We start from the raw sequence: 24,463 nt of genomic DNA on the forward strand, positions 1-24,463 counted from the left end.
TAATTTTATTCAAATATTTGAATATCCCATCGCTGTAGAAAAACTGACAAGGTATGAACAATGTACTGTCGCCCTATAATAAATGGAAAACCTGATATCATTTGTTCATGTACCGGTTCATGTACATGTACCTTTATTAATTTAAAATTCTTTTCTCAGTGCTGAAAACACAGAAGAGCCAGTAACAGAGGATTTAAAACTCGCCATGACAAATTTGGTATGTAGCACTGGGTGATGTCTATACTCTCTGTATTTGAATGATTCCAATAGACTTTGTACACACATACATGTAGCAACTTTAACTAGTCTAAGGAGGTTGAGCATGAATGAGCCCTCAAGAGGTCACGCTGTGATCGTGCACATACCGTGGCCACATACCATGGACATGTTCATGTGTCTTAGCCGGCCGCCAAGGCAAACATCACTCCGAAAGGTTGTCTCAGAGTTTTAATAAAAGCAGCCATGCAGTAAAAAACATTTTAAAACATTCATGAACAGAATCCAGCAAAGATCAGCATCTGTGGAGTCCAACTCTGACTATGTTTGTGGTACTGTATCATTCAAAAAGTAGAAGTCTCAGCCAAAAATAATACCACACTGGGGACAAGTTGACTGTGGAGTAAAAGTTGCCAAAAGTAGTTAAAGGTTGTCCCATGCTTCAGAGACATACAATTACACTGTATATTTCAATCTCAAAATATACTTACAAAACAAAATATACTCTCAAAATATAGTTTGTATTCACACTTATTTCTTGAATTGAATATAAAATAATACGTTCAGTTACCTTAAAGCATAACATTGCCCGAGAGAAATAACCAAGACAATAGGAAAACTTTGCCTAATATCGCGAGTAAATGCTTGTATACGGTATTAAAGGCATTGATTTGGTTGAGGAAACTAAGAAATGGATCTCAGTTAGCATTTATTCCTTCATTAGCTGGTGGCATGTACATGTCCGGTATGTATGAACCACTTAGTGAATCACTTGGTTCTCCTGCTGGTTCTCCAGCTAAATTCTCCATATGGATCTCCGCCTGCATCTTCATCTGGATCTCTGCCTGGATCGCCACCTGGTTCTCCACCTGCATCTCTGCCTGCATCTCTGCCTGCATCAATACCTGCATCTCCACCTGCATCTCCACCTGCATCTCTGCCTGGATCTCCACCTGCAGCTCCACCTGCAATTCTACCTGGCTCTCCACCTGCATCTCTGCCTGGATGTCCACCTGCATCTCTGCCTGCATCTCTGCCTGCATCACCACCTGCATCTCCACCTGCATCTCTGCCTGGATCTCCACCTGCAGCTCCACCTGCAATTCTACCTGGCTCTCCACCTGCATCTCCACCTGCATCTCTGCCTGGATGTCCACCTGCATCTCTGCCTGCATCTCTGCCTGCATCACCACCTGCATCTCCACCTGCATCTCCCCCTGCATCTCCCCCTGCATCTCCACCTGCATCTCCGCCTGCAATTCTACCTGGCTCTCCACCTGCATCTCTGCCTGGATGTCCACCTGCATCTCCACCTGCATCTCCGCCTGCATCTCCACCTGGATCTCCACCTGCATCTCCGCCTGCATCTCCACCTGCATCTCCACCTGCATCTCTGCCTGGATGTCCACCTGCATCTCCACCTGCATCTCTGCCTGCATCTCCACCTGCAATTCTACCTGGCTCTCCACCTGCATCTCCACCTGCATCTCTGCCTACATCTCCACCTGCATCTCCACCTGCATCTCCTCCTGCATCTCCACCTGCATCTCTGCCTGGATGTCCACCTGCATCTCAGTCTGCATCTCACTCTGCATCTCCACCTGCATCTCCACCTGCATCTCCCCCTGCATCTCTGCCTACATCTCCTCCTGCATCTCCACCTGCATCTCCACCTGCATCTCTGCCTACATCTCCTCCTGCATCTCCTCCTGCATCTCTGCCTACATCTCCTCCTGCATCTCCACCTGCATCTCTGCCTACATCTCCTCCTGCATCTCCACCTGCATCTCTGCCTGCATCTCTGCCTGGATCTCTGCCTGGATCTCTGCCTGCATCTCCACCTGCATCTCTGCCTACATCTCCACCTGCATCTCCATCTGCATCTCCACCTGCATCTCCGCCTGCATCTCCACCTGCATCTCCACCTGCATCTCCACCTGCATCTCTGCCTGGATCTCTGTCTGGATCTCCGCCTGCATCTCCACCTGCATCTCCACCTACATCTCCACCTGCATCTCCGCCTGCATCTCTGCCTGGATCTCCACCTGCATCTCCACCTGCATCTCCACCTGCATCTCTGCCTGGATCTCTGCCTGGATCTCCGCCTGCATCTCCACCTGCATCTCCACCTGCATCTCCGCCTGCAGCTCCACCTGCATCTCTGCCTGGATCTCTGCCTGCAGCTCCACCTTGATCTCCATTTGGATCTCTACATGCATCTCCACCTGGATCTCAGCATGGATCTCCCCCCCCCACCTGGATCACTACCTGGTTCTCTACATGTCCACCTAAATGTAGATCCCCACCTGGATCTCCACTTGGTTTTGAACTGGATCTCCACTAGGGTCTCCAGTTCAATCTCCACTTCAGTCTCAATCTCATTAATCAAAATTGAAATCATGAACATAATGAAATCTCCAGTTTAAGTTATTGTGGTTACATTTACAGGTATTTTACCCCAATATGTATGTACTGTAATGCCACATTGTAATGTACCTGTGAATGGAATTAACCCTACAGTTTTTAATCTTGGCTTCGATCTCAATCTCACTCTCAATAATCAAAATCATCAACAAAAATGAAACTTCAATTTGAGTTCATGTGCCCGTTTAATTTATCTTACTTAGAAATTCTAAGTACATGTACATGTACACCACAGCACCAACTGTGCCCATGAATGGAAGTAACCCTACAAAACAATCTCTATATAGTGATGTTTAAATTTGAAAATAATCTTCCACACTCGGTCTAAGAAATTAAAGTCAAAATCGATATCGTTTAAAATCTTACTCTCTCCATTACTTCCTCACTAAATATCAGTTCATTGCTGAAGTACATGTACATGTACCCCCATTAATTCCCTAAAGCCAAACCTGATATATAATCCAAAGTATGTGAACAGTTTTACATTGTATTCTTTTTCCAGAGCTCAAAATGGGGGGTAACAGACATGACACTTTAGTATAACAGACACATGACAGTTTTGTCCACTTTTTGTGAGCTAACATAATTTTTCTATTACAAGGTATGGCAGATATTTTATTGTTTTCACAGTAAGGTTATCAATAGGAACACACATCGTAACTGGTATTCTGTAATATCTCATATATTTGTGTACTGTCAGAGGTATTTTATTCAATATTTACAAAACAAGAAAACTATAAAGCAAACTTGCTTCTGCACCAGCTAGCTACAGTTAACAAGAAATTTCCACTAACTACCACCCACCATACCAAACCCAGAACACATTATTATTTGATACAATGTTTTTTTTTCTTTATGGCTTAGTATTTGACAGACAGTATTTATACACTAACGTAATGGACGTAATTTCACTTCTTTGTTTCAAACTTTAAAAAGACGAAAGTAACAGCACAGAACTACGGCCTATTAATTAATGTTCTTGAACAACACATCTAAAGTTCTTTTTGCAGGTTGCCGCGATCTAACAGCTACATGTACATGGAATACAATGCTATTTATAGTACAAGAGGTTGGAATAAGATTATGTAACAAGGGACCATGGGTAAAAAGGAAACTCTAGTTGATTTTGTTTCTTATATACCGGGTAGCATGCAGATTTTATGAGTTACATCCCACTATCCTCAAGCAATTGAGACTGATCATCAGTCTATCACACTGAGCCACAATGTTGTTCCTGCCACTTGGTGGTCATCCTGTTACGCCATTGGTATGAAAACGAAAAGTAGTAAAGAATAACGGTTGTGACAAATGTAAGGAGATTTAATCTTAACATAGAAGCTGGATTTGCAGTAACTTCATAAAAATTTCATGTACGCTATGAAAACTTAACAGACATGACACTTCTAATGTTAAAGTAATCACACAACTTTCAGGAGCAATGGCTTGAAAATTAATGAATGATATAAAAATCCATTGTGATTTTCTGTTGATATATACATATACACTGAACAACTGTGTGAAAGTCGAAGGTGGACATTTTTGGCCTTCTTAGAGACGTGAAGAATGAACTCTTCAAAAACAGCCACATTTCTGTGTTATTGCAAGACATTATACAGTATTTTCACTGGTGGAAATCATTTATCTATTGGAATATGAAAATTTACACCTTACTTTTTAAGAAAATTTAAGAGCTTGAACGCAATTTGAAACTTCATTTTTTTGCTGACGTGAACATTTCCGATGGAATTTCCAACTTGATTAAGACAAACTGCTCACTAAGCTGCACCTGTTCCCACTGAGGTATCACATACACATTGTGATGCCCTGTCAGAAAGATCAACTGAAATAACCGACGTCTCCAAGGCAGACTCCTGTCATCTGGTGGCAACTTGTCAACAGGCTTCCTCCCTCTGTCAACATGTCCGCTTGGAAGTGTCTCTGCCAAACCTCTCATCGCGCTTCCCTGGTGGCAACAGAGATGTCAGTTTGTGGGTCCACACTGCAGCATTTTAAGTCTGTACATTGCTTCATAAAAATCTCATTCACCCTCTGCATGTTTGTACTACCCTGGACTTTATCCCTTTGCAGGACGGCATCTTCATAAAGCTAACATACAGCAAGTAACTTAAAGATCTCTCTCACTGTATGCCAGCTTTTTAGGAAAACTGCAGCAGACATATCTTCAAAACAATTGTTTTTATTTTCGGAATTCTTGCTGCATCACCCAGGACAAGTAGATGTTCCAGTAATTTGAAAAATTCTAAGATGGTCAACTTGTAGATACAGGGACAAGCAGGGAGGCAGGAAAGGTACATGTAGGATTAGGAACAGAAGCAGGGACCAGGCAGATCATGTGGTAGAAGCAGAATTACCACGGCTTTGCAAGCAAGTCGGGTGGATCGGGAATTACAGCCAGAGGAACAGAAAGAATTGCTGGTTTTAAGCCTGCATGATTGCCACTGTGGGCCCAATTTTAGCCCACATGCTGGCAGTCCAATCATCAACTCAAATGCAAGATAATAGATGGTAAGCCTCGAGCCATCAGAAAGAGCCATCAGGAAAATACCGAGCAGGCAGAACTTGATAGAACAAATGACCAAAAAAATGGCTAACAAAGGTACTGTCTAAGTGGGGTTTTTTTTATCACTAAAACATAATTTTTAGGTAAGACCAACATAAAATCTCATTCATAAATACCAAAGAAAGTTTAGACATTCCTTTTTGTAAAGAGCCTATCACGTGGCCGGTCTTAAAGCCAGTTGATAAACCACTGGCTGGCAGTATGCGGTATACACCACGTGCATGACGATCTCCATATGAGAAGATAGCTTACAAGAACTCACACAAGGAACATACCAGAAGATAACTAGGGGGTGTTGGAAAAATTAAACTGTACAACAACATCAAACTTACGGTTTTAAAGTTGTTTGACTCAAAGGGTATTACGGTAATTCCAGAAATTAGGGGTCAATTTGTTTTGTGCCCCTATCACATCTGACATCTGATTTTTTAAGTTCAGAACACAATATCTAATTTCCAAGAGTGATGAATCAATGCAAATTACCTGCCAAACAAATAGTAATAGTTTGAAATCAATTCCAGTGATAGTTCCATGTCAAAGAACAAAGGTCTTACCTAACAAGGACACAAAAATTTCACACTTTTAGACCCGTAATTTCTAGAAATACATTTTTTATAAACAGGAACGGGCTTGGCTACTCTTAACTGCTCGTTTTGGACCACCGGCCAAGTCAATTTCTTTGCGAGCAAAATCATGTCCCAGTTGCATAAATGAAAGGAAGATAACTTTTACAATAGCCACCACAGGGCAAGCTACTGGTATGGTTGTTAGGCACTATACATAAATTTATATATATGTGAGTGCTATCATAAATTGACTGTATAAAGCTTTGGGACATTTTGATATCTTAAAACCAAGACACCCCAAAGTTTGCATTCCCCTCAGGTTCAACCCTTCGAGATTTCACTGTAGTGAATAAAATCCTGGGCACAAAAATTAAGATAATTATCTCCACAAATTTTCAAAAAGATGTGAAGTCTATTGACACAAACACAGGAGTATAAATGGGCAAACCAACTCATGAAAACACAAACAGAAAAAGTAGGAATAGGCAGGACAGCTGGTGCTAACATGAACAGGACCAACAGGCAGGTCAGCTGGTGGTAACATCAATAGCAGGAACAAGCAGGTCAGCTAGTGGAAACATCAACAGCAGCAGCAGGCAGGTCAGCTGGTGGTAACATCAACAGGACCAACAGGCAGGCCAGCTGGTGGTAACATGAACAGGACCAACAAGCAGGTCAGCTAGTGGAAACATCAACAGCAGCAGCAGGCAGGTCAGCTGGTGGTAACATGAACAGGACCAACAAGCAGGTCAGCTAGTGGAAACATCAACAGCAGCAGCAGGCAGGTCAGCTGGTGGTAACATGAACAGGACCAACAGGCAGGTCAGCTGGTGCTAACATCAACAGCAGGAACAAGCAGGTCAGCTAGTGGAAACATCAACAGCAGCAGCAGGCAGGTCAGCTGGTGGTAACATGAACAGCAGCAGGCAGGTCAGCTGGTGATAACTAAAACAGTAGGAACAGGCAGGTCAGCTAGTGGTAACAGCAACAGCAGGAACGGGCAGGTCAGCTAGTGGTAACATCAACAGCAGGAACAAGCAGGTCAGCTAGTGGAAACATCAACAGCAGCAGCAGGCAGGTCAGCCGGTGGTAACATGAACAGTAGCAGGCAGGTCAGCTGGTGATAACTAAAACAGTAGGAACAGGCAGGTCAGCTGGTGGTAACAGCAACAGCAGCAGAAGGCAGGTCAGCTGGTGGTAACAGCAACAGCAGCAGGTCAGCTGGTGGTAACAGCAACAGCAGGAACAGGCAGGTCAGCTGGTGGTAACAGCAACAGGAGCAGAGGGCAGGTCAGCTGGTGGTAACAGCAACAGCAGGAACAGGTCGGTCAGCTGGTGGTCACATAAGCAGCAGAAGGCAGGTCAGCTGATGATAACAGCAACAGCACCAACAGGCAGCTCAGCTGATCGTTACAGCAACAGCAGGAACAGGCAGGTCAGCCGGTTGTAACATCAACAGCAGCAGGCAGGTCAGCTGGTGGCAACAGCAACAGCAGCAGAAGGCAGGTCAGCTGATGGTAACAGCAACAGCAGAACAGACAGGTCAGCTGGTGGTAACAGCAACAGCAGCAGAAGGCAGGTCAGCTGATGGTAACAGCAACAGCAGAACAGGCAGGTCAGCTGGTGGTAACAGCAACAGCAGCAGAGGGCAGGTCAGCTGATGGTAACAGCAACAGCAGCAGAAGGCAGCTCAGCTGATGGTAACAGCAACAGCAGAACAGGCAGGTCAGCTGGTGGCAACAGCAACAGCAGCAGAAGGCAGGTCAGCTGATGGTAACAGCAACAGCAGAACAGGCAGGTCAGCTGGTGGTAACAGCAACAGCAGCAGAAGGCAGGTCAGCTGATGGTAACAGCAACAGCAGAACAGGCAGGTCAGCTGGTGGTAACAGCAACAGCAGCAGAGGGCAGGTCAGCTGGTGGCAACAGCAACAGCAGAACAGGCAGGTCAGCTGGTGGTAACAGCAACAGCAGCAGAGGGCAGGTCAGCTGGTGGCAACAGCAACAGCAGCAGAAGGCAGGTCAGCTGATGGTAACAGCAACAGCAGAACAGGCAGGTCAGCTGGTGGTAACAGCAACAGCAGCAGAAGGCAGGTCAGCTGATGGTAACAGCAACAGCAGGAACAGGCAGGTCAGCTGGTGGTAACATCAACAGCAGCAGGCACGTCAGCTGATGGTAACATGCACAGGAGGAACGAGCAGGTCATCTGGTGGTAACAGCTGGGGTAACAGCAACAGCAGGAACACGCAGGTCAGCTGGTGGTAACAGCAACAGCAGGAACAGGCAGGTCAGCTGGTGGTAACAGCAACAGCAGCAGAAGGCAGGTCAGCTGATGGTAACAGCAACAGTAGGAACACGCAGGTCAGCTGGTGGTAACAGCAACAGCAGGAACAGGCAGGTCAGCTGGTGGTAACAGCAACAGCAGGAACACGCAGGTCAGCTGGTGGTAACAGCAACAGCAGGAACAGGCAGGTCAGCTGGTGGTAACAGCAACAGCAGGAACAGGCAGGTCAGCTGGTGGTAACAGCAACAGCAGCAGAGGGCAGGTCAGCTGATGGTAACAGCAACAGCAGGAACAGGCAGGTCAGCTGATGGTAACATCAACCACAGCAGCAGCAGGTAGGTCAGCTGGTGGTAACATCAACAGCACCAACAGGCAGGTCAAGCGGTAGTAACAGGAACTGTGTCATCCAGAAAACCATGGGAACTGTGCATGTATACATGTACAGTACACATAGCCACCACAGCAAATCGCCAGCAAATGTAATTCAAAACACTGACTCAGCAAAAACACACCGGAACATACAACTCACCACATGAAATGACAACTGACTGAACATTGGTAGATGTACCACACAGGATTTTATTCCCTAAGCTATATAATAAAACCTTTTTAAACAGGCCAACATCAAATTCGTTAAAGCTTATCATCTACTTAAGTTTACAAATAATAACTTTGTTTTCAAGATGTCCGTGTATAATGCATTTCAGTCTCAGTGAAATTAATGGATCCCCAAAATTAAATCATGCAATAAATCTGAACTCTCGGCATTTATGCTAGATTAAAGTCCCTCAGTTCCACACCTGTAAGGCTTCTCTGACACAATGGAGCAGACAGCTACGCAGACTTGAAGTGGATGCCCTCTTAACGTTCTCTATTTCTCACATGGAAAGCTGACATTTGACAATTATTTCTGCAGCGACTTTTGCACCATACAGTTCTTTGATTTCTATAATTATGGTGTACCCCTCCTAGTTGAAACCAATCTGTCAATCAAAGACAAGGTGTGCTCCCTGATCCGGGCAGTAAATTTTAATGTTTATGTCCATTCAACATACTAGTACATGTACACATCTGCACATTCAAATTGGCTGATAAGAAAGAACAGTGTTAGGACTTTGAACTAAAATTAAACATTTGTAAAGCATGCCAGTACGGCGGGTGAGAAAAACTTATGACAAAGTAATAATCCACGTACATGTATATCGACTCCGAAACAAACAAGACATGAAATTATTCTCAAAAAGGAATTTCTTAAAATTAACGGGGTATGGAGGAGGGGAACACTAATGTAAAGAAAAGATCAATGATACCAAAGTCATCAAAGACAAAAGAGGCGACAGACGAAGCTGATACAGGTAGTTACACGAAAGATTTATTCTCTTGGACTCACAAAACGTTGTGTTTCTATTGCATGACAAAGAATAGCCCCCCCCCAAAAAAAATCGGAGCCACAGGCTTAAATGCCGAATTTGTCTGCAACCTTACCTTGGGATCAAAGGGCCTCCTGGGGAGATGGCTGTGTGGTGCCCAATACTCACTGGCCAGCTGTGTCAGGATATCGGCATTGATTTGCTCAACGGTGGGAGCCTGGGACCTGCCCCCTCCTTTCTTGGTCACATTCATGAGGAACTACCTAGTGACTGCCTGGTACCGTACGTCTTTTGCAGAAAAAATGGTGACTTGCTCTGGTAACTGATTACACAACTGCAGTGGAAACAAAAGCAAACAGCATAAATGGGTTATGAGTAAATCTTGTTCTGAAATTGCGAGTTTCAAATGGGATTTTGTAACTACTGGCATCTTTGAAGTGATCCATTGAAATTCTGTGTTCTTAAGGAAAAGCTCAGAGACCACAGCTTGGCATCTTGCAGGATGATGTCGCCATCATCGAGCAAGCCCCACACTGCAACAAAATTGATGGAAAGGGCATACATGTACAGAGGTTTATCACGTGACGAAACATGATGGGCAAAGGCATGTAAGGATGCATACTACGGTACATGTACATGTATGTCCATGGAGGTGCGTACATTTTTTTATCTATTGGCAATTTCATGGGTAGGTATACCAGAATGTTGCGAGACTTAACCCTAACCATCCAGCCTACTTTGGCTAGAAACCCTGCCAGACACCTCAGTCTGCATCATTTGCCAAAGTGGCTTGCCTGCCCAGTGTAACAAGATCCACCAGTTCTACTCTCCCCAAGGCCAAATAGCCTGGGGGTCTATGGTTGCCAGTTACCACACTATCCAACAGTGGCATTGTTCAATAGGACTAGCTGCCATTGTCTCAACATAGCCAGTGTGTGCCACTGCTGTTGATTGCCAAGTGCATCAAAGTGCATCAAACTTTTCACTTGGTGCACTGTGCTGCATCTGGCAGGGTTAGGGTTAAAAGGCGGACACGTTTCCCAGCACATCTGTGTAAGGGAGCGTCTCATAATTCGAAATGGTCGGCAGGTTCCCATTGGAACGCTGTGTTTTTATTCCAGAACTGTTCGCCGTTCCGTTGTGTTCCCTTGTGAGAACGGTCCAACGGGAACACACGTTCCCATCGAAACGTCCCCATTCGGGTAGCTTCATATCGACCATATACAAATCTTAGCCAATGTCCAAAAACGGAGCCTACGAGCGTAGGTAAACCACTTTGCTTTTATGATAGGCCTAATTTTGAATAAGAATTGTAGCTAAACCTAAGATGGAAATGTGGCAAAATTTGTTAATGTGATGTTGGCAATTTTGCTTTTAACTGAGATACAAAAGTGAAAATCAATACGTGCCGACTTCATGCAGAGTACATGTACATGTCGGTGTGTGTATTACTGGGCTATAGGCTGCAATACCAAGGTCAAGCTTAATTGCTTTAGTCCTGTCGTCCAACCTTTTCCATGATACTTGAAGACCTCACTCCATATCTCTTCAATTAAAGGTTAGGTTTTTAAATTGTTTCTGATATGACGGAATACTTATGCGTGGAAACATTGCGATGATAAATCCCTCTATCACGCAAACCCGACAATGAATAAAACACTTGCAAGTACAGACGTTAACTTTAACAAAATAAAATTAACGGTGTCCAGATATACTCTAAAATCATTGGTAAGCTATGCCATGGTGAACATGAAAAAAAAGGGAGAAAAGTTAACCTTCATGAGGAGTAAATTACAAAATGCTACACTCCAGCTGCCGTCCTTCAGACACAGGGTCTAGGTAATGAATGCCAAAAATCTTTTTTCCCAATTGCGAATGTTACCGCAGGACCGTTCCACTGGGCACACGCAATCTCCAACCCATGTTCTCATGTCCTGACGGAATTCTGCACTTTGGGACTCAACCATTCCCCCATGCAATGACCCCATCACGAAGGAGATGTAACAATTTTACATGCAGTCTTTTGAAGGAAAAATAAGCCAAAGTGGCAAAATATCGAGTTATCCTGACAATTAAAAAAAAAAAAGGCAGTGGATATTTGAGAGGGATGCAGCTCAAATTTTGCTCGTGCTGTTGAGCCGGGAAGGCAACGGATCATGGGTAGTGTTAATTTTGGAGACTTACACATTTTATTGTGAAGACTGTTTGGTTGGTGGTACATGTATGCCTACATGTAGGCTTACATTTCCATTATAAATTCACATTCATGAGATGGAATTCAGGCATGCCTACAAGTAGGCCTATAGTCCTACTTGGAGTGGGACAGAAATCAGACCCCACAGTTCTGGGGGTACATGACTGTCCCACGGCGCACTCACACTAAGAATCTGAGTTTGTTGACTGGACATCACTGTAAGGCATCATCATCCAGTGTGACTAAATGCTAGTGCCATCCAAATGGGAACTGAGCAATTTATATGGACAGTTCAATCATGGCAACGCCAACGGTTTAGAAAAATCTGTGACCGGATGACATGGACAAAGGCAAAATACACTCTTAAAAAAGAAGATGTACGTTAAACAAATTGGTGTCAGTAATTAGGCCCTAGCTATGTGCATGACAAGTAACTTGTGAGTAGTGTCCTGACTAAGACTGGGGCATTACATTTGTTTGACAGTGTGTGAGGTGGACAAGATAGCCAACATCATTTGGCCATGTTTGCCAGTTTGCTTGATCTTGATAAATAGTCACTGATCAGCCAAGGAACAAGAAAAACATTTTGTAGGGCCTAGGGTATCATGTTATAAATGAACACCAAACCAAGGGGTTTATTAACACCAGGGCGCCACTGGGTTACAATACAAGGTAGGCTTCATGTACATGCAGGCCTACTTACAACAAGGTGTACGCATGGTCAAAAACGTTACGGAAACGTTTAAATGTACACGTATCATAAAGGCTAAATACACTAACTTACTGGACTAACAATAACCATGTATGTACATCACCGTACATACACGCCTAGCCTGACCGTGACACGTTTTGCGAGCTGCGTGAAATGTCACCTCTAAATCAGTCCTAATACAACATGACATAATAGAACTTCAGTTCCTTATTCTAGATGTTAGCTTACCTACTCCAACAAATATGAACTCTAAAGCTGAAAACTACCCGGCTCACATTGTACGGCCATGGATGCCGCCATGTCTTACAGACTGATTACAGAGCTGTTTACAGAGGGCGCTCTCACAAGATCGTGCACTTGTGCTGCACTTGTTTGCAAACTAGGGCATGTATAAAATGTGGATCTGGATGTATTTATACTCCAATAGAGCAGATAGACTGCATCACACATGATAAGAGTGTATGGGAGGAATAATCCATTTTCCCCCCATCTTTTATTTTTAATGAAACGATATTTTGTTGGATCCTGTAAACCCATCTACAATTAAGGGGGAACTATAATCTATCTACAAGGTACAGATGAGACCGTCCGTTTGGGTCGGGGTGGCAGGACCACTGTTTTTCTTTTCTTCTTTTTTTAATATAAAATTTTAATAAAGTGAAAACGTACTCCATATTGATATGATAATGAGCTATTTCCTTTACAAAGCCCGCCATTAATCAATTAATTAAAACTATATATGTCATGATTCGGTAATTCCACTGGAGTGTGTCTCCATACAGTCGTCGTACCCTTTGTTGCCACAGACAAAAATCGATCAACACAGGTAAAATACGGTTGAGCATGCTTCCCTGACAGATTGCCGCGGTTATTGGCATAATTGCCACAGCATAACAGTTACGAGAGGCCTGTGTACGTCTTGTCCAGCCATTGAGCACACGGCTAAGTATATTTCTAAACGAGCAAAGCCAATACGTCACATAATCGATTAACCTTTTCACTGAACCTATTCCACAGCGTTATAACTCTCATCGGGCGGTAGTCTCGCAAAGTACTGCACATTCCAGGCCGGTTCTTAAAAAAAGGAGACGAGCTTCTTATAAGAAAAGTACTGTATGCTGTCGTGAAATTTGAACAGTTGATTTTGTGACGACAACTGCAATGCCGCAGCATCTATTAATGTCCGGGAAAAAACGAGCCTCCCCACTTGCGAGAGGGAGTTCTGAGTTGTCGGCATTCTCTGTATTCTGCGGTTGTCAACGTCCTGACAGTATCGGGAGGTAAGTGACTGACGTCAATTCAATGAGACCATGCACTCTGAGGGGTCCCGTTAATTAACGCCATAAACTTTTATAGCTTTCGTTGACGCGATGGACAGTAGAGCAAGTTATGACACTGACCCGAGGGTGGGATTGCATTTTTGTTCCCCAAGTAGAAAACAAAATTCCTCTGACTTTTTGTCTTTACCTCACTGGGGAAGCAACTTGGACTTGAAAAAGGGAACAACTGCCAAACATTGGGTTAATTGCTGAGGCTCTTGCATTAACTTACATTGAATGTGATGAAGCTGTTCATCCAAAAGGTCATCCCGGCACATTTTATATACTGTTAGTAGACAGCTCCTCAGTTTCTTATATTTACGTTAAATCCAACTGAACGCGTCACTTTCCCCCTGTTTGTTCTTTACCTGTCTTTTTGTCAGTTGGAAGAGGTAACAAAATAAGCCATCTTTGCCTAGTTAAATGAAAAGACGTTTCGGAAATGTCCAGCTCAGTGTCCAGTGCGGAGCGGCACATTTGGAGCTAGGTGCTGTCCCAAAACTAAGCATCCACATCCAATTCTTAGGGGGAAATATGTAAATATTTTTTGCATTCTGTTGGTCAAAGTGGTTTGAACGAAAGTTGCGTTTCTTTGTATTGGGGAGATTTTTTTTTAAAAAAGAGTGCATTGTATTTTGCGATCATGTTTAAATTGCATGGCGTGTTCGCACAGTTTGGAGAAACAGCTTCATGACTGTGATTAGCAGATCACGGATTGTTTGGAACAATTTCAAAAGGTACACAAAGGTATGTCCAAAAGGGCAGACGAGGCTATGCCCCCCCCAAAAAAAATTACTATAAAAAGTTACACTGAGATATGAAAAATATATTATGTGATATTTGTGCTACATTTAAGTTTTTCCTCCTGCAAGGCGGTAAACAGCCCAAAAGTGTAGCCTCAGCTCCAAGAAATGCCATAAAAGGTCACATGGAAAAAAATTCCAAAATGCCTGTCCCTCCCCTCGAAAAAAAAACAAGTTTGGCCCCTGTAAATTTGCTACTGGCTCTCAGCTTGCCGATACACAGACCCTTTTCATGGAAATAACATTAACTTTTAATCAGCAGCGGTAAAAGCAAGATTATCCACCATGACATCCGACCAATGAGAAAGAGCGAAGGACACATGCAGGCTGGCGCCGTGAATACGAAATCACTGGGGTTATTGATGAGTGACTCGGGCAAATTAATACATGCAGCGCCAAATGCGCCCGAGTCACTACTGAAATTGTGTTGGAAAACAAAGCGCCGGAAAACGCGCCTGGCCACAAGGCCCCAGCTACGCGCCTACCCTGATGTCACGATCCTTTTCACTTCGGTGTAGAGGGTAGTGCATGTCGAGGTACGCAAAGTATGGTATAAAACTCGGGGCAAAATTCTGATAACGGAGAGATAATTCTCGAAATAGAGGATTCCCGTTTTCCATGATCCATGCAGGTAATGATCAAGTTGGTGTCGTACAGACAGACGCGATGGGGAGGGGCTTAGAGATTCCAGCCCCCCCCCCGATAAAGGGGTAAAGGTTGTAGACAACAAAAAGATACAAACACAACAGCAGAAGAATACAGAAGTCACATTTATTTTACTGTAAAACACAGTCATATAGGGTACGACACAGTGTTAAATTTTTCCGTCCCTGTTCACCCCCTAGAGAGACTACTATTTCAATTCAAAAGCTTTTAATCGCACTAACATTAAACGTAAGATAGCATCGATATTTTTCGAAAAAAAAGTGGACCCAAGGAAAAAATAAAATTCTCCTTAATAATGTCACTATTTTATAATCCTTCCGGGTTTTGATTCATATCTGTTTTAGCCTTGCATGGTTTGATTTCCCTTCTAATTATGTTATAAAAATTCACATCCAATATTACAAGGTGAACCTGCGCTATCAATGTTTATTTCACGACCTTTTTGGTGCGTTTTCCCGTCTCCTTGCTGCATTGCTCCACGCCGTAAATCTTTTATGAGTAAGCAGAACAGCATCTGAGCTACAGCTGACCCGTTACATAATTGATTACAAAAATTAATATAATTTTGGCAACGTTCGTCGTTGCCACAGTAACGGTCTATGTACAAAACAGTGTGCCCAAGGTTTGCAATTTCAACAAGGATTCTCTCTTGATGTTAAGACCACATGTTAAGACTACCAGTATCGATTTTTCATTAACGACCAGTGACGTTAACGATGAGATTATTCGAAACATCCAGTAAGTATTGACCGAAAGTGCACGTGTAAATTAGAGTCAGTGTTGTGTTGGGAATGGGATAACCGGTGTCGATCATTGTTTGTTGTGAAACCTCGCGATTTTTCAGCTATTGTACCGTTTGGCGACGGGTTTTCTGATAAAAGGCTTTTTTTCACAGGCTGCAGAACTGTCGACAACAGTGCTCGTAAATATATTGGGCGTCGCCCAGAAAACGCAACCCAAAAGGAACATTTATTTTCTCCAAAAATAATCATCACATAGTGTTGTTTTGGTATCATATTAAGCTAATAGTGTTTTCCACTTATACTGAAAGATTCATTTGAAGTTTGTGTTACTTTGCGGACATATTTTCAATTGTGCAACACAACTTATCTTTTTGGTTCTATCCAATAGACGTTTTACCTTGCAGGTGTATAATTAGGCAATCACCGAATTCAAATCATAAATTGAACCTAAAGGTTCAATTTAACATTTTGGGAGGAAATAGATGTTACTTTTGGGATACATTTTTGGGGGAACACCCTGTTGAATTTTTAACAGAAATTATGCCCGGGATCGCTACTTGAATGTAGCATGTTTATCATATGTCACGATCACCGTTTCTACAGCCCATGTTTTCCAGCTTCTCGCTGGCAACGTTACACAGTACATAGTAATTAAGACCAACAGCCATGGCACACCGGCCACCTCGTACAAGACTGTTCCAGGCAGTGGCGTCCTAGCTCCACCCATTTTTTAATGCACACCACTGCGCGCTTTTTGATGTGGCACGCGTTATCTTCATGATATAGATCTACCTGTGACGTCAAGGTATTATTTCGCCACTCCGTTTAAGTTTTGCGCGAATGGGAGAGGAGGCATTTTTTCTTCAATATTTGCGAAGGCGATGTCTCCACGAATCAATGCATATTGATATTAATCACTGAACAGTAAAATTTGGACATTAATTTAATATGTGTCCTCTGCAGTATTTTCGCCTCTTGGGAGGACACAGCTTTTCTTGGTTTATTACTTCATTCAATAAAATCTTTTACACAACACGAATCGATAATGGATCTTTTTGTATTAAATGAATAATGACATGTTATTTCAAACGGCTTCCAGAATCTGATGAATGATTTAGAAACGATGGCTCTGAAAATTAGGCATCCGTAATGTTTTCTTTAATGTCAAACATTAACCTTCTTAGAAAAGACACAGAATGCATTTGTGGCTGTTTTTCCATAGAATTACTGAAACGATGAGCTTTGTAGGCCTATGTGTTTTAACCAAAAGACATTTAGGAAAGAGTTCCATATACAGACAATACTTAAGGCCTTGTGCGCAGACCTATGGGACTTGTCTGAAAAAACTAAAAGTGTTTTCTATGTACTTTTAGGACATGTTATCACTCTCCGACGGCTGTTATAACATTTTAAGGGAAAATTATAGTGTTGTCCGTAAATGGGTCTCTTTCTGAAATGTGAGCCGTTTCTAAATTGAGCTGAGCAGTGGCCAACCTTGACTGCTATTCTTTCATGCTATTTTTTTCCTGAGGAATTATTTCAGTTTCCTTTGGCTGAGTGAATTTTATTGAATAACGGTACTCTAGTGAAAAAACCCTTAATGATAAACAATGGTTATTTGCACTACTTTTTACCTTTTTGTTGGGTTCATTCTTGCTATCTCCTTATCTCCAGTCAGATTAAATGACGTTTTCGTCGAGGGCAAGTGGTACTGTCAATACACTGTGTATAATTCACCAGAACTTATGGGCTGACAAGTACACTTTTCTAATTTTTGTGTAGGGAGCATGTTGCATCAGTGTGGTACTTGTCGCATCTTGCAACCGAATTAAACAAATTTTGTGTCACACTCTCACCCTGACGGATCTATCCGTTGGCACAGCCCGCCATCTTGCTCTACAATGGCTTTGCATACCAGCGAATGAGTTACGTAACAACAAAATGCTTGTCTGCCTATTAAGAATGTCGCCCCCCCCGAGATAGAAAACGAAGGAGTGGTGAAAACAATAACACGGCGTCAAAGAAAACGGTTAAGTCTCATAATACCTTTGGCACCTTTGACGTCATTCTTCACGGAGTTTTCACTCTGCAGCAGGGCCCAGCATTCCATTTCAAGGAACGCTTTTTCTTATCTGGACAATAGCGTGTACCATTCTATTTCTACAAATGGCTTTTCTGCCATTGCGGTAGGCATGTCAGCGAAAAATTTAAAAAATTTGAGGACAAACGAAATGCTCAGATGGAACTGAAAAGAATGTTATTACGAGTTTATGCACGTGAATAAATTATTAAAGCCCTCATTATCAAGGCGGGTGTAGCCTGTAGTTAAAAAACGTGTATCTACACCATACCGTCACAAACATTTAGCTAAACATTGGCAGTCGGCAGATTGCAGCCTTGCGTGCGTGTAATAAACAGTAGGCGACGGCCTTTTCTGGGATTTCATCGGACAGAATACGCCCAAAGTAGAGATAAATTAATATATTCTCAAACAACCAAGAGCCTGAATTATTGCCTGAATTTGATGTTCATAATATTTTCAGATATTAAATTTTTTGAAAACGAGGGTATATTTCATACGATGGTCTGTAATGATGCATTCCTTATAGGTTGGGAGCCCAAAATAATGTCGGTCGAAAATGAGAACCACGTACCCAACAGCCCCCACCATTTTGATATCCCAACTGGTAATTATTATTTGTCAGGTACAAAATTACAGACAGCTTGAAGCATGTCCACAAAAGATAAAACAAATCAATAAATCCTAGTTCCGTGATGCATGCGAAATGTTTTGGTATAAGATGGCAGGCAAGTTCGAGAAAACAACATGTTGGTCACTAAAGCATGCCTTACAGGAATAAATGCATTCGGAAACGTCACTTTTGGCTTGGTTTAATGGGACAGAGGAGTTTAGTTAGATATAGTTTGTCTTAAGGGGCTTGGAACTTCCTCTGTAAGTTGGAAATGGTACCATTATGATATCGCGGTCACGTTTTCTTTTACTTTCATACATTTTTGACTGTTGAAAAGAATGAATGTCCAGACTTGTGTCATTTTTTTAAGTTTCGAATGTACATCTCATTAACTTTGGTGTAGCAAATCACAATAATTCACACAAAACACGACACGAGTATTTATTTTCCCTCTTTTTATTCTCTAATAAATTGCAGAGGTATGTTTAACGATTTAAATTTTTGTTTTGAGAAGACGAGGTAGAAATAAGAAGTTACTTCAATGAAAAATAAGGGTTGTCTCGTAATAATTCCAAAAGAGCTATACTTTTCATTCACAAAACCCAGAAGAGTCGAGTACGGTTTAAGGATTTCTCAAAGTTTGATAAAGACTTAGTTGAAACATGACCAACTTATTTCCATTTTTCTTTTCTTTCAACAGTCTGATTGTTGCTTTCGCAGTGAGTGGATAGGAAACAAGGCTCCGTAGCAAAATGGCAGCCGCGGCGCGGGTGACAAAAGAGTTACAAAAGATCAAGGACCATCCCACCAAATTCCCCAACGTTAGCGACAGTTACCAATACAGTGAGCAACTGTTCAAAGACGCCTGCCTGGCCTTACACGGCATCATCCTTCAAGATATTCACTTGGGTAAAAGGGAACTACTCAAAGACCCCAAGTTCTTGCAGGGTCGGCTGTACGACACCTGCACCTACATCCTCTCTCGTCATGAGAAGGACCTCGAGCAGATCATCCTGGAGTACGACCACCCGAAGCTCAAGTACCTCCGCAGCAGGACGGTGGTGCAGCCCAAGGTGGACCTCATGCTGGCCAAGAGGCGACCTGAGCTGGTCTTCGTGTCCGCGCTGATGATCCGCAAGAGCAGCACCGGCTACGAGCCGGACGTGCGGGAACCCCGATCGGACATGGCCCGCCTGGCTTACATGATCCTGGAGCGGTGTTGCCGCTGGGGGTTCTACCTCTGGGTGGGCACCCTGAAGGAGCTGCGGGCCTTCGAGATGGTCTACAGCTTCTCGGAGCTGGTGCAGGCCGAGGGCACCAAGACCAGCCAGATCGTGCTAAAGCGTGACGCAATCCTTCTCCCTCGAGTAGGCAAACCGCTCCCCTCGTCCTTCAGGAAGACGCTGCTCGTCAACCGCGTAGACCCAGAGTTCTGTCTTCGGCTGTATAGGATCGAGCCGGAGATGACCATGTGGGAAGACAAAGAGGAAGACGTCATTCGACTGCAAGACTTCTATAGCAGCTCTAAGCAACTGCACACCAGCTACGGGACGTGGGGAGTCTTTGAACAGATGCAGAACGTTCGACGGCAAGTGATGAAAGTCCGCGACTATACCGATGTAAGTAAAGCGCGCTTTTACCGCAATTTAATTAGATCATTCAAACCAAACAGGGACAAAACTTAACATACTTAATTACCTTTCGATGCTGTACTCGGCCTTATATTATTTTACTCTATAATTTATTTAGATTGCATGTGAAGTTCAATCGAAGTTTATTAGAACTGCTAATGCAGCAGAACAAAATCGTCCATGTTGCAACTTTTCTTTAAATTTTAGCAAAAAAAGAAACAGTATTACGCTAGATGTATGTGGAAACCCGAACAAGTTTATCAAAGGAAAAACGTCATAAGACGTTTGCTGTCGTAAATTTTTGTTCTGGGAGTAAACAAACTCACTTTTTCGTTACTACTTTATAAACATATAACAGGCTGCCCTCTACGAACGAGCCCACGCCATGTTGATGATGGCCCGGGTCATGTTCACCGATCTCGTGGTGGTCAAGAAACTAGACGAGCGGGATATCGACGAGACGGATTTCTTGAAGAGAGTGATGGATAAGTTGAAGGCTCGCATCCGGGAGGGTCTCCGGGACAGAGAGAGTAGCTCATCGGAGGGCGATCAGTGAAAAGCAGGGAGATCGGGCGCGGACAGGAGAGAAACAGAATTGGACAAAATTCCTATGTGTTGAGGAAAGAAACGTTTCGTGCATGAGAAACTGCGAATTACAAATCTCCCTTATGTGAGTTGGTAACCAATCCCTGCTTGGCTTTCGGCTGCAAGCAACGGTTGACTGATTTGGGCAGCTGGTTGAGGATCTAAACCACTCTTGTGACGTCACCCTATTCAGAAAAGTGTCAATTATTTGTATTAAGAATGAACAGAAAGCTGTACAGTCTTTAAAAAAAAACAGACAGATCCAAATTGACTTGATAGACACAGAAAAAGCAGTTGTGACACTGAATTATTTCTACGTCAAACACATTGAGAAACGCTAACAACAGTTAAATACACCGTTTTAAACGTTCTACGAGTTGATGTTCTCTCTGAATATTTAGATTTGACGCACTAACATTTTCTGTTGTGATTTTCATTTAAAGTGAAACACTCCTTTCATTACACTTATACATTTTTAATGTCTTGTTCGTTTTTATACATACTCCTTCCATTTTGTTTAATTTCATCATTTTCTTGAAGTTCATTTTTACGTATCTAAACTGTAACATATAATGTTTATTTGTTTTTGTGTTTTTCTTTTTAAAATTCGCATTTAGCCAATTTACGGGAAGAGTTCCATATACGGACGCCAGTAATTATTCCCTTCAATGACCTATAAGCTGTCAAAAAATAAAAACATGTCTAGAAAAGTTCAATTTAGGAAGGAAACAATTAAGTGGTTTACTTACAAAACAGAATTTTTCAGACCAGTCTCATAGGGTTTGTGCACAGGGTGTCAAGCGGCGTCCGCATATGGAACTCTTTCCCAGTTTACTTTCAGTTAAACATCAGTTTTAACTCTTCCTCAACTAACTTTACCGACGACAATATTAAGTGCATGCCACGTATAATTACAAAACAGATTAATTGTTCAGAAGCTCACCTATGATACTTCTCAGGCATAATCCAAAGGCAAGTGTATTTCAAACGAAATGATTTCCTACGGTGAACGAGGGATTTCAAGCTGCATGTAAACGTGGTCTTTATCTGAAGAGACGGTGAACCGTGGTTCCTGAATTAGCCGTTCGCCAGACTTCCTTGTTAGTGTAAAAAGTCTCCAACTCCACACAGACACGTTGAGAGCATTTGGTAACTCGAATCTAGCGTATTTCTGTAGCTGACATTATACATGTTAAGTCCATTTCGACTTGTGAGGTAATGGGGACAGTATGTGAGTCCCACTATTCACTGATGGTGTCGACCGCAGGTCTCTGTGTGTGACTTAACCATGCAAGTTCCGTTCTGCTATTAAACGTGAATGAAAACTCGTAGTTGTGCACCGGCCAGCTTAGCCGAAGAGTTACTCAAGAGCTTCAAGAGTAGGGCTTTCAATCTGAATATACATGTATGCAAATGTAACGGGTAACAACGCTGAACGACGGATGGAATCCACCTCCTGGCTCAAAGCAGTAAAAACGTTTGTTCTCTTGTACAATATAGGTAGTGGAGGAAGGGACGTTGTTCATATAGTCAGAGAAAAGAATCAAAAGGTGGAGATTCTTGATTCAAATGGCTTAGACGCTTCGCATCCTCGGCTATTAGAATCATATGCAGCAAGGTATGAGACGGAGAGAACCCCTCTGCTTTGTGTTGGTCATTGTCTCGCAGGAATCTGGGGAATTCCTTTCAGACATCTTAAGGGATGTGTTAAGTAACAATAGTCTGGAATGTGTATAGGGATTGGACATGTTGGGGGGGGTACCCCTCGGTCTCATTTCTTGCTGGGTATAATTAGAATCATGGAACCTCCGCCTTTCCATCGTTTCGTAACAAAACTCGGGAATTCTGTACGTGGGAAGACGGAGGACAGCAAAGTATTGTGCATTTTATTTTTAATGGTTTTTTTTGGCCTGTTTTCCAGCCAAGGTAGCCTGTATGGATAATTCTAGTCCAAAGAGTAATGCTGCGGCCCGGGTTTCTCCAAACTCCGGGTTGATAGCAGTTCAGGTTTGCTGAATGAAATATTGGTGCAGAATTTTGATTCGTCCAGATGGATTGAGAGTACATGTAATACAATTTATGAGTATGGTAAACCCAGTGGCGTCGCTAGGAATTTACCAGTGGGGGGCACAAGGGGGCACCAGCATTTTTTTTTTTGGGGGGGAGCTTTGTTAGCCTTGTTTAATATCCATTCATCCGTTTTTTTTTAGTGGAGGGGGGCACCTGGGAGCAACGGGAATTTGTGGGCGGGGCATGTGCCCCCAGGCCCCCCTGTGCCACTGGGTAAACCTGACTTCCAAGACAGTCACAGAGAGGGCGATCTCACCACTCATTCGAGTCGAATCTCCAGCTCTGACTAATTGCTGGCAGGCAATCGGAAAATTACTTGAAAACCTTGACAACAGAGGCATTGGCACTGCCTCTCCACCGAACGACGGTGATTACGAGGCAGTCAGTCGGTACAGAAGACGCGACTCGCTGCGGCGGTGAGTCGTACGGTGAAACCATACTCTCCGTGAATTTCACGTAGGCCTATTAAGTCCAGCGGCTGACCAGATTCATAAATTGTACAGTCGAATCTCATTGAAACTGAGCTCCGTTAGTACAACATTCTGCTTGTAACATTAGCAAGCAATTTTTTGGTCCCAATCCGTTCTTTTTCATCTTTAATAATACAAGTACTAGGTTTCTGTTATAACAAAATAATCTGCAAGGACCTCATATTAATGAAGTTCAAATATGCTACCTGCTGAACGCACAAAAACTAATTAAGTTCAACATAAAAGCAGCAAAAATGATCCAGCCTTGAATTCACGTCAACGCATTTCTCGTGGGAGTGAAAGCAATTCTGCGACCTGAGGGGAATACAATGTATCTTTTTTTTGTATTTATCAGCGACCTTCACTTCGGCAGGCCCATTGAAACGGTCCGTGACAATAAGCAGTCAACTCAAGGCCACAGTCATGCCTGACAGTAATGATTTATGTCATCATAAATGAACAAATTGCTACATGGCCGTTGCAACAGAGGGTCAAATTAAAAACTTCCAAAACTGTGTATTGAGTACACGGTAATGTTATTTGGGTTAATTTAGGGCTAGGGTAAGTCTAACACTTCAATAGTGGAAAAGATGTGGTACAAGTAAAGACATGAAAAAAAATTCAAAGTAGTTACATGTATGTCATTTTCAAGATGTATTTTGCGTCTGGGAGATGTTAATTTATCATACATTGAGCATACAGAGCTTACTAATATACGTTGGGTAAGGGCAAATCCCGTTATATAAATTAGTTATGTCATGATGCTTTGTTTTTCTTTTTATTTTTGAAGTTTCTGCAATCGAGCAGGGCAAGATCATGAAGACGTTTTGAAGTCTGTATATCTGAAGTTTTCTTAATTACTTGATGCCTGTATTATAATTTGGGACTTTAAACCCATGACGTCGACTGGGAAGTAGAGACAGATATGGGGGTAAACAACAACAACAAAGCCTCCGCAAAGTAAAAAAAAATGATAAAAGCTTTCTGTATACATGCAATTTCTGGGTAATAAGTACGAGTGGTTTCGACTTTTCCTCTCAATTAAATTATACGATTTGACCTGAAACATTAAACCTGTAGGTAAAAAAGGCCAGTGGAGGTCGAAAAGAAAATCAATCAATTAATGTGACCAGTAAAG

General features: G+C 42.7%; 2 protein-coding genes across 4 annotated transcripts in view; one reads left to right on the forward strand and one right to left on the reverse strand.

The window, feature by feature from the left end:
* Positions 1-22,106, reverse strand: part of aqr (aquarius intron-binding spliceosomal factor) — a 66,300-nt gene extending 44,194 nt beyond the window's left edge. Inside the window, exons 1-2 of one of the 2 annotated variants that reach the window (XM_087145554.1) lie at positions 21,729-22,106; positions 9,555-9,773 (exon numbers count right to left, since the gene is read on the reverse strand). In XM_087145554.1, coding sequence (XP_087001680.1) covers positions 9,555-9,692 — 138 coding nt within the window. In that variant the 5' untranslated portion in view covers positions 9,693-9,773; positions 21,729-22,106. Of the gene's footprint in view, positions 1-9,554; positions 9,774-12,573; positions 12,671-21,728 lie in introns of those variants that run through there. The other variant, XM_087145512.1, reaches the window with a different exon arrangement.
* Positions 13,115-22,110, forward strand: LOC110979226 (uncharacterized). 2 transcript variants are annotated; one of them, XM_022234835.2, is made up of 3 exons: positions 13,115-13,625; positions 19,270-20,188; positions 20,559-22,110. In XM_022234835.2, the coding sequence occupies exons 2-3, from the start codon at positions 19,322-19,324 to the stop codon at positions 20,754-20,756; spliced, it is 1,065 nt and encodes a 354-aa protein (XP_022090527.1). In that variant the 5' UTR covers positions 13,115-13,625; positions 19,270-19,321; the 3' UTR covers positions 20,757-22,110. The 2 variants fall into 2 exon arrangements, with proteins under 2 accessions (XP_022090527.1, XP_022090529.1); XM_022234837.2 differs by lacking the exon at positions 13,115-13,625 and adding an exon at positions 15,776-15,871.
* Positions 22,111-24,463: the final 2,353 nt, after the last annotated feature.

This window comes from Acanthaster planci, linkage group LG01, assembly GCF_054643075.1.
Source record: "Acanthaster planci isolate LZ-2023a linkage group LG01, COTS_SCS, whole genome shotgun sequence".
Classification (NCBI taxonomy): Eukaryota; Metazoa; Echinodermata; class Asteroidea; order Valvatida; family Acanthasteridae; genus Acanthaster; species Acanthaster planci.

Coding starts and splice junctions, on each gene's coding strand:
- LOC110979226 (XM_022234835.2), top strand. CDS start 19,322: ATGGCAGCCGCGGCGCGGGTGACAAAAGAGTTACAAAAGATCAAGGAC. Junction 20,189..20,558: donor AAGTCCGCGACTATACCGAT/GTAAGTAAAGCG, acceptor AACATATAACAG/GCTGCCCTCTACGAACGAGC.